Source organism: Podarcis bocagei (genome assembly GCF_964188305.1).
Source record: "Podarcis bocagei genome assembly, chromosome: 8".
Classification (NCBI taxonomy): Eukaryota; Metazoa; Chordata; class Lepidosauria; order Squamata; family Lacertidae; genus Podarcis; species Podarcis bocagei.
Genome location: NC_138133.1, coordinates 91,957,311 through 91,967,591, shown reverse-complemented (window position 1 = coordinate 91,967,591; position 10,281 = coordinate 91,957,311). Strand labels below are relative to the sequence as shown.

Here is a 10,281-nt window from a genome sequence, read left to right as displayed (position 1 = left end):
TTCTTGCAGCCGCGCGGTGCTTTCCAAGTGAAACGCTCCAAACCATTCTTTACGCAGCGCTTTCCTAAAAAAAATGTTTAGGGGTGTACTTTTCGTTTTGACTCAAGAAAATCACCTTTTTATCGTTCATATGGGGGAAATTAATGCATTCAATGGACAAAAGTACAAAGATTCACCAAATGTTTAGGGATGGGGAGTGGCTGGGGAAATTCAGCCAGATAGGCAGGGTATAAATATATTATTATTATTATTATTATTATTATTATTATTATTATTATTATTATTATTATTATTGGGGTCTGCGTTCCCCCAGAAAAAAGCACTGTTCTTATGTTTTGTTTTTTAATGTGTACTCCACCAAGTTAACTAAATTTCTATAATGCTCTGCATCCGAAGGGTTGACGGTATAAAAGCACCAATATGCATACCGCACGAACAAATGAAAATTATAACTGTGCTCGTAGCCAGATCACCCCCAGCTTAAATATTCATATGTTTTTGCAGCAGGTCCCTTTTTGTTCCGTGTTGGAGATGCAGATGACCCAGGCAAAGGTCCGTGCCCCGAGGAACGCACAATCGCCAGCTTTTTCTCCGTATTTTGGGGGAGGAAGGGGAGTTATTCCCAGCGAGCTGCTCGTGTTAATGTACGTTTTATCTTTGGTAATTCAGGATGACACTTCCTTACTGCGGCCGCTGAGCCGGTGCAGTTTTTTGAGCAATGCAAACCGGTGCAGTTTTTTAAGCAGTGCAATCTGGGGCAGGTCTACTCAGAAGTAAGTCCCGCTGGCTTCCTTGGGAATCCCTCCCAGGTAAAGCGTGCAAACTGGACTGCAGCTTTCCCCTCTCTCCTAACACTAAAATTATTATTATTATTATTATTATTATTATTATTATTATTATTATTATTATTATTATTATTATTATTATTATTATTATTAACACCCAAGGAAGACAAGCGCATCTTCCTGATGTTGGGCGCCCTAAGTTTCTTGTTGCAACAACGCTCCCTTTCCTCTAGGGCTGGGTGCTACTGCGCGTGCTCAGTCCCGACCGCGCCTGCCCAGTAGCGACCGTTGAAGCCGCTGCCCTTTTTCCTTGCCCTTACTAGGAAGGCCCAATCCAAGAAGAGTTATTTTAGCAAAATAAGAAGCCTCTTCTAAAACAAGTCAAGAGAAAGGCCGAGAGTCTCTCCCGGCTGTGGCGAAACCTCCCAAAGTGGCTTTGTTTCCCCCGTGGGAAAAGGAAGTCTCTATGGTTTCTTCCTGCTCCCTCTAGCCTGGCGCACTCTATGGCTCTTTCCTCTTCCGGTTTTCCTCTCGACGTGTCGCTCTAGCCGTGGGGAACTCGCTGTCGGGCGCTTGGCGGACTCCGGGGGAGAAACGGGCCGGGTAGGGAGAGAGAAGGGAAGCGCGGGCCGGGCCGGGCAAATGGAGGCCGGGGGAGCCCATCCCTCCCTTCTTTTCTTTTCTTTTGCGGGACTTTCGCTCCCTGGGGACTTGGCGTTGAGGAGACGCCACACAAAAGGAAGAGGGGCAGGGAGGGAGGAGGAAAAAGACAAGCTCAGATCCCAAAGGGTTGTTGTTGTTGTTGTTAATGTGCTCCAGCGGTTCCCAAAGTGGGATTTTCTAGAGAGGGGGGAGAGCTAAGAGGCAAGGGGAGCCAGCACCGCTTTGAAATGGTCCAACTTGCCATTTAGGATATGCAACATAAAAGGAAGAGGGATTGGGAGGGAGGAGGAAAAAGACAAGCTCAGACCCTAGAGGGTGGTTGTTGTTGTTGTTGTTGTTGTTGTTGTTGTTGTTGTTATTTCATGTGCTCCAGCGGTTCCCAAAGTGGGGTTTTCTGGAGAGGGGGGAGAGCTAAGAGGCTAGGGGGCCCAGCACTGCTTTCAAATGGTCAGACTCGCAATTTAGGAGATGCAACACAAAAGGAAGAGGAGTCGGGAGGGAGGAGGAAAATGGCAAACTCAGACCCCAGAGGGTTTCTTATTATTATTATTTCATGTACACCAGGGGTTCCCAAAGTGGGGTTCTCCAGAGAGGGGGGCACACTAAGAGGCAAGGGGTTCCAGACTCACAATTTAGGAGACACAACACAAAAGGAAGAGGGGCAGGGAGGGAGGAGAAAAAAGGCAAACTCGGATGCTAGAGGGTTATTATTATTATTATTTCATGTGCGCTAGCGGTTCCCAAAGTTGGGTTCTCTGGAGAGGGGGGCACGCTAAGAGGCAAGGGGGCCAAGCGAAGCTTTCAAATGGTCAGACTTGCCATTTAGGAGGTAAAAAGGGTAAAGGGACCCCTGACCATTAGGTCCAGTCGTGGCCGACTCTGGGGTTGCGGCGCTCATCTCGCTTTATTGGCCGAGGGAGCCGGCGTACAGCTTCCGGGTCATGTGGCCAGCAGGACTAAGCCGCTTCTGGTGAACCAGAGCAGCGCACGGAAATGCCGTTTACCTTCCCGCCGGAGCGGTCCCTATTTATCTACTTGCACTTTGACGTGCTTTCAAACTGCTAGGATGGCAGGGACTGAGCAACGGAAGCTCACCCCGTCTTGGGGATTCGAACCGCCGACCTTCTGATCGGCAAGTCCTAGGCTCTGTGGTTTAACCCACAGCACCACCCGCATCCCCGCCATTTAGGAGATGCAACACAAAAGGAAGAGGGGCAGGGAGGGAGGAGGAAAACTGCAAACTCAGACCCTAGAGGTTTTTGTTTTTTTTCATGTACGCCAGCGGCTCCCAAAGTGGGGTTCTCAGAGAGGGGGGCGCACTAAGAGGCAAGGGAGCGGTCAGCAGAGCGCTGGACGTGAGACGCATTGCTGGACTTTGAGAATCTAGGTCAAGTTCATCCATTGTGTCGAATCAGTCTTGTCGTATTTATCCATTCAATTTCTTTGCTGCCCATCATCCAAGGATCACGGGACAGTTTGCAACATGGAAACACAAAAATACATAACACAGGAACAAAAACGAAGAAGAAAGTAAATAGTTTCAATTGGCCTTTGAATAAATGTGCAATAATTTGTTACTGTTTCTCATTTGTGTGTGTTGTTATCCTCGTCACTGCACACTGCTGTTTTGAATAAGGCTTTTTATAGGGCTGGATAGGAAGCGCTAGGAGTGAGTTATGGAACCAGATGTCTATCACACCCAAATGACCACAAAGTCCAGCGCCTTTGCTTTACCCTTTGCCCAACTTTTCATTAAAAGTATGGGTTTTTTTCTGCTTAGCAATATGCCGCCATCTTTCTAACCAGGCCCCTGAGGTTATCAGTTTTTGATTATGAACTTCAGCCCCACAGCTGAGCCCCGGTGAGCAGCGTTCAGGCAGATCCTCTGCCTGCCCTGCCCTCAATCTTGGGGGAAGCGCTGGATACTTGATTACCTGTCTGAAATTGCCTCCTGGTTAGGAGATGCAGAGAGCAAGAACTTCGCCTCTGACACCTGGCTTACCGATTCATTGTCTTGTAGCTTGATGCCCGCGCAGCAGCCGTGCCTCATCCTGACTCCTGGGCTCCTTAACCTGCACGCTCCTTCCCTCGCAGAGCAAAAGTCGCCATGGCAGAGTGAGTGTCTCAGAATCAAATCAGCTGACCCCTGGGGCTGCCCCTTGCTCCCTTCTAATGAGCAACAGTGGAACCAGAATCCCTTGGGACTCCTTCCTTGGAGCAGATAGATAGATAACATAAAACTTTATTTTTTATTTTTTGCACTTAATTTATTTATTATTAATGTTGCAATACAGCTATGAACTTAGCAACCTTTGCTGTTATCTGCTCATTTTGATCTGATAGAAGAAAGGACGTTGTGTCAGTGGTTGAGCGCCCTGGGATGGTTAGTACGAGTGGGGTGACGATTCCCACAACACCTACTCACTATGGGCCCCACTAAAGCAAACCGTCTGATTTGTCAACGTCTAACAGATATCGAGCATCAGAACAACCTGGGCATTATAAGGAAATTCTGCCCTTCGTATGTTCATTTTCCACCTCTCCGTTTTGATTCTCTGGCCCCAAATCTGCACAAACCTATTATCCCAAAATACAGACGTGCTTTTACACTTGCAAGACTGGGTGGTTTGCCATCTGCGGTACTTGAGAGTCGATTCCAAAAGATCCCACCTGAGAAACGTCTTTGCCCCTGTGGAGACGGTAGCACCAGAACAGCGGCACACGTCCTCCTGTCTTGTACTCCTTCCTTGGAGGTTTTTAAGCAGATACAGTGGTCCCTTGGTTCTCAAACGCTTTGGTACTCAAACAACTTGGAGCCCAAACCCAGCAAACCCAGAAGGAAGTGTTCCAGTTTGCGAACTCTTTTCGGAAGCCGAACCTTCTCCATTTTGAGTATTGCGCTGAGGTCTGTCTGTTTTTGCTATTTATTTTGTGTTTTTGTGGCCCTTTTTTGTTTTGTTTTTGTGACTGTGTGGAACCCAGTTCAGCTACTGATTGATTGATTGATTGTGTGACCGCAGTACATTGTTTATTGCTTTCATTTTATGGATCAGTGGTCTCGTTAGATGGTAAAATTCATGTTCCCTTGCTATTTTAGGGGTTGTTTTTAAAAGTCTGGAACGGATTAATCCGTTTTGCATTGCTTTCTATGGGAAAGTGTACCTTGGTTTCAGAACGCTTTGGTTTTGGAACGGACTTCTGGAACAGAATAAGTTTGAGAACCAAGGTGCCACTGTATTGGATGATCATCTTCCATGGATGCTTTAGCTGAGATTCCCGCCTTGCAGGGGGTTGGACTAGATGACCCTTGGGGTCCCTTTGATTCTAAGGAGGTGTGAAATAATCCTCTTTCTCTCTGCCTTCATTTGCAGAGCCTCAGCCTCAATACCTGGCTGGCCTGATGAGGTAACCGGTCTGCTCTCCAACCTCCTGCTGTGTGTTGTTTCCATGGGCTCCGCTTTCCAAACCTTCCAGGTAAGAAAGGGGTGGAGCTTGATTTGGGGAGTCGCCTGGTGTCTCTGCTTGCTGGGTGCTGGGTCTTTGCTGTTGTTGTTCTTGTTGTTGTTTAGTCGTTTAGTCGTGTCCGCCTCTTCGTGACCCCCTGGACCAGAGCACACCAGGCCCTCCTGTCCTCCACTGCCTCCCGCAGTTGGGTCAAACTCATGCTGGTCCCTTTGAGAACACTGCCCCACCATCTCGTCCTCTGTCATCCCCTTCTCCTTGTGCCCTCCATCTTTCCCAACATCAGGGTCTTTTCCAGGGAGTCTTCTCTTCTCATGAGGTGGCCAAAGTCTTGGAGCCTCAGCTTCAGGATCTGTCCTTCCAGTGAGCACTCAGGGCTGATTTCCTTCAGAATGGAGAGGTTTGTTCTTCTTGCAATCCATGGGACTCTCAAGAGTCTCCTCCAGCACCAGAATTCAAAAGCATCCATTCTTCGGTGATCAGCCTTCTTGATGGTCCAGCTCTCACTTCCATACATCACTACGGGGAAAACAATAGCTTTAACTTTGCTAGAGAGGGGTTTTGGATTCAGGCTAACCAATAATTGCTCTGTGTGACAGGGAACCTGGAACCTGCCAAATTACTATTATTATTATTTGCACATGCACGCCTGGCAAATGTAAAATCTGCATGTGGAAACAGGGCTTTGCGCTCCGGGATGTGCAGAGGTCTGCTGCTCGCTCCCCTTCTTGAAATGGCGTTGCTGACAAGGGTCACTGGGCGGGTTCTTGCTTGCAGAGACCAAGCTGAGAAGCTGCAACGGCTAAATATAATTCCCAACACATTTGTGTTGGTCTGTTTAGGGAAGCTTTTAACGTTTGATGCATTACTGTGTTTTAATATTTTGTTGGAAGCTACCCAGAGTGTCTGGGGAAGCCCAGTCAGATGGGTGGGGTATAAATAAATTACAGTGGTACCCCGCAAGACGAACGCCTCGTGAGACGAAAAACTCGCAAAACGAAAGGTTTTTTCGTTTTCGAGTTGCCTCGCAAGACGAATTTCCCTATGGGCTTGCTTCGCAAAACGAAGCTTGCCCCGGGGATAGCGGGTCTTCTCTTTTGAAGCAAGGGGCGGCGGGGAGATCGCTTCTCCCCACCGCCCCTTGCTTCAAAAGAGGTCCGGGGGCAGCGGAAGCGCTTCCCGCTGCCCCCGGACCTCTTTTGAAGCAAGTGGCTGCGGGGAGATCGCTTCTCCCCACCGCCCCTTGCTTCAAACGAGGTCCGGGGGCAGCGGAGCTCTTTTGAAGCAAGGGGCTGCGGGGAGATCGCTTCTCCCCACCGCCCCTTGCTTCAAAAGAGGTCCGGGGGCAGCGGACCTCTTTTGAAGCAAGAGGCTGCGGGGAGATCGCTTCTCCCGGTGCTCCGAAACCGGGCGGGGGGGCGGGAACACCTGCCCCAGCCGCCGGGCTCCGGAGCGCTGCTCCGAAGCGGGACGGGGGGCGGGAACACCTGCCCCAGCCGCCGGGCTCCGGAGCGCTGCTGCGAAGCCGGGCGGGGGGCGGGAACACCTGCCCCAGCCGCCGGGCTCCGGAGCGCTGCTGCGAAGCCGGGCGGGGGGGGCGGGAACACCTGCCCCAGCCGCCCCGCTTCGGAACGCTGCTCCGAAGCGGGTCGGGGGTTGGGAACACCTTCTGAAGGCGGGCGGGGGGCGAAAGTCTTTGTCCCCCCTGCCTGCCTTCCCAGGGGCTTTTAAATTGCCCCGGACAGCGGAGAAGTCCTCCGCTGTCCCGGGGTTTTTTAAAATGCTGGGGGTGGGAAGAAAAGCCCTTGTCGTCCCCCCCCCCAGCCTTCAGAAGAGGTCCGGGGACAGACTGTCCCCGGACCTGGTCTGAAGGCGGTTTCCCTAGGAACGCATTAATTGATTTTCAATGCATTCCTATGGGAAACCGTGCATCGCAAGACGAAAAAACCGCAAGACGAAGAGACTTGCGGAACGAATTAATTTCGTCTTGCGAGGCACCACTGTATTATCATTATTATTATTATTATTATTATTATTATTATTATTATTAGGACGCGGGTGGCGTTGTGGGTTAAACCACAGAGCCTAGGATTTGCCAATCAGAAGGTCAGCGGTTCGAATCCCCGCGACGGGGTGAGCTCCCGTTGCTCAGTCCCTGCTCCTCCCAACCTAGCAGTTCGAAAGCACATCAAAGTGCAAGTAGATAAATAGGTACCGCTCTGGCGGGAAGGTAAACGGCGTTTCCGAGCGCTGCTCTGGTTTGCCAGAAGCGGCTGAGTCCTGCTGGCCACATGACCTGAAAGCTGTACGCCGGCTCCCTCGGCCAATAAAGCGAGATGAGCGCCGCAGCCCCAGAGTCGGTTGCGACTGGACCTAATGATCAGGGGTCCCTTTACCTTTTACCTTTATTATTATTATTATCTGAGCTCCTATTGCTGCCTACTCCCTCTCTTTGCAGATCAATCGAGGGACCTCTGCCGGGTTTCTCCTCCAGGCCCTTGTGCCCCTCCTGGATACGGCCACCCACCTCACTGCCCCCCCAGGGCTCGGTTCGGAGGCTGCCCACTACAGCCCAGACAACGCCTGGGTCTCCACAGTGGTGGGGCTCCCCCTGCTCGCCTTCGGCTTCCACTGGCTGAATGGGGACCGTGCCACGGCGAACGCCCTCTTGGGGGGCGCCCTGCTGCTGCTGCTGGCCGGCAGCTCGGGCTCCTTCTCCGAGGAAGGCAAGGCCATGGTGTCCCACTCCGTCACCTCGGTGGTCTCCATCAGCGTCCTGATCGCTTCCATCTTCACCGGAAACGCCTGCGGGATTGCGGGCAGCCTCTTGGTGGGCACGGCTGGGGTGCTGGCAGGGACCCAGCTGCGGCGGCTGCTGGTGCTCCGGAAAGAGGACGCCGTCTGCTGCCTCATGGCGCTGGCAAACCTGGCTTTGCGGCGGGCTCTGCAAGCACAGCACCGAGAACTGGACTGAGGGGGTGGGGACTGCAGGCTAGGGGGTCCGACGGGCAGTGTGGCCATCGCAGCATCAGGTGAGGCAGAGGAAAGGCTGGCCATGTCTGTTGGGTGCCACAAAAAGGCTTGGGAAATGGCCTCCAGGAAAGTCTTCAGGGAGCCTACGACTCTGGAAAGGGCGCTGCCTGTTTGGATACTGCCAGGGAGACAGAGGCATCAGGCAGCCTCATCGTCGTCTCGGGACGATCACCGGTCTCCCGTGGAAACAGCATCAGCCAATTAGCGACACGAGCCTCAGACACATTCCAAGACTCATGCAGCCATCTCTGCAACGGAAGATTCAGACAGAAGAGCATATTTACAGCTTTATTCAACGTAGGTCAGAACAAAGGACAAACATGACTGCTTGCATCCGTGTCGAGGAAACAGCAGGAACAAAAGCTATATACAAAACGGAAGTAAACAGGCATGTGACACACAACAATCATGCCTGACTCTTTTAAGGAGGAACTATATCCTAACATCCTCCCCCTTTCCGTGTAACCTGTGGTTCAACCCAATTGCAATCTCTGTACGTAAACCTTAAGTTGTTCTCTGTTAACAACCTTAGACAACAGATCAGCAGCAAGGGGTTCTGGGCACTGCCCGTCTCAGGCAGCCCGCTTCTTCCTTCGCAGAGCTTGCTGGGTTTAGTGAGCTGGCAGAGATGGGCAAGGACTGCTGCGTCCTTGCAGCGTGGGCGGCACCACCTCGCACTGAGAATGTTGGAAATCCCACTTCTGACACCAAAGATCCCCGCTGGTTTCCTTCGCCAGTCCCTCGGCACCTTCCTGGGTGCGCTGGCCAGGAAGCCAGGCCAAATGTGAACGGGTGGAAGTTATTAACTCAAGGTTTCGTAGCAGCAACTTACAAAGGTGCTGGGTGTGTCACAGCTGTGAAACCAGCAGACTGCTGGTTAAAAGGGCTCGCGTGCCTCTTGTCAGCCATAATAATAATAATAATTTATTATTTATACCCCGCCCATCTGGCTGGGCTTCCCCAGCCACTCTGGGCAGCTTCCAACAAAATATCAAAATACCATAATACATCAAACATTAAAAGCTTCCCTAAACAGGTCTGCCTTCAGATGTCTTCTAAATGTCTGGTACTTGTTTTTCTCTTTGACATCTGGTGGGAGGCTGTTCCACAGGGTGGGCGCCACCACCGAGAAGGCCCTCTGCCTGGTTCCCTGTAGCTTGGCTTCTCGCAGTGAGGGAACGACCAGAAGGCCCTCGGAGCTGGACCTCAGTGTCCGGGCAGAATGATGAGGGTGGAGACGCACCTTCATGAATACTGGACCTAGGCTGTTAGGGCTTTCAAGGTCAGCACCAACACTTTGAATTGTGCTCGGAAACATACTGGGAGCAATGTAGGTCTTTCAGGACCGGTGTTATGTGGTCTCGGCAGCCGCTCCCAGTCACCAGTCTAGCTGCCGCATTCTGGATTAATTGTAGTTTCCGGGTCACCTTCAAAGGTAGCCCCACGTAGAGCGCATTGCAGTAGTCCAAGCGGGAGATAACCAGAGCATGCCCCACTCTGGCGAGACAGTCTGCGGCCAGGGAGGGTCTCATCCTGCGTACCAGATGGAGCTGGTAGACACTTGCTCTGGACACAGAAGAAGAGAAGAAGAAGAAGAGTTTGGATTTGATATCCCGCCTTTCACTTCCTTTAAGGAGTCTCAAAGCGGCTAACATTCTCCTTTCCCTTCCTCCCCCACAACAAACACTCTGTGAGGTGAGTGGGGCTGAGAGACTTCACAGAAGTGTGACTGGCCCAAGGTCACCCAGCAGCTGCATGTGGAGGAACGGAGACACGAACCCGGTTTCCCAGATTACGTGACTACCGCTCTTAACTACTACACCACACTGGCTCTCAGAATTGACCTGAGCCTCCATGGACAGCTGTGAGTCCAGAATGACTCCCAGGCTGCGCACCTGGTCCTTCAGGGGCACAGTTGCCCCATTCAGGACCAGGGAATCCTCCACACCCGCCCGCCTCCTGTCCTCCCAAAACAGTACTCCTATAGCCTGCCCGGGACTGACCAGCCAGGCAGAAAAAGCCAGGTATTCCCTTCACAGCTCCTCCTGGTGGGCCATCAAACGTGGGCGGCTGTCTTGATCCTGACGGGTCACCAGTTGTCCTGTGATTTACATCAAGGGTCCTGGGGCTCCATGTGCAGCCTCTCTCATATGGGTCTCCCTGCCAGGTAGGGAGTCAAGAGGTAAACACTGCGTTCGCTGGAAACAGAACGAGGGTTGCACAGTGGTAAGAGTTTCGAAATCAGACCTGGGAGACCAGGGTTCGAATCCCCGCCATGACACTCACTGGGTGACCTTGAGCCAGTCACTGCCTCTCAGCTGAGCCTACCTCTCAGGGT

General features: G+C 51.8%; 1 protein-coding gene and 1 long non-coding RNA gene across 3 annotated transcripts in view; both read left to right on the top strand.

Moving 5' to 3' along the window:
• Positions 1-10,281, top strand: part of LOC308593200 — a 98,557-nt gene that overhangs the window by 71,690 nt on the left and 16,586 nt on the right. The window lies entirely within an intron of this gene.
• TMEM276 (transmembrane protein 276) lies at positions 1,316-8,319 on the top strand. 2 transcript variants are annotated; one of them, XM_081205230.1, is made up of 4 exons: positions 1,316-1,388; positions 3,469-3,563; positions 4,820-4,922; positions 7,369-8,319. In XM_081205230.1, the coding sequence occupies exons 2-4, from the start codon at positions 3,556-3,558 to the stop codon at positions 7,882-7,884; spliced, it is 627 nt and encodes a 208-aa protein (XP_081061356.1). In that variant the 5' UTR covers positions 1,316-1,388; positions 3,469-3,555; the 3' UTR covers positions 7,885-8,319. The 2 variants fall into 2 exon arrangements, with proteins under 2 accessions (XP_081061356.1, XP_081061357.1); XM_081205231.1 differs by lacking the exon at positions 1,316-1,388 and adding an exon at positions 1,395-1,574.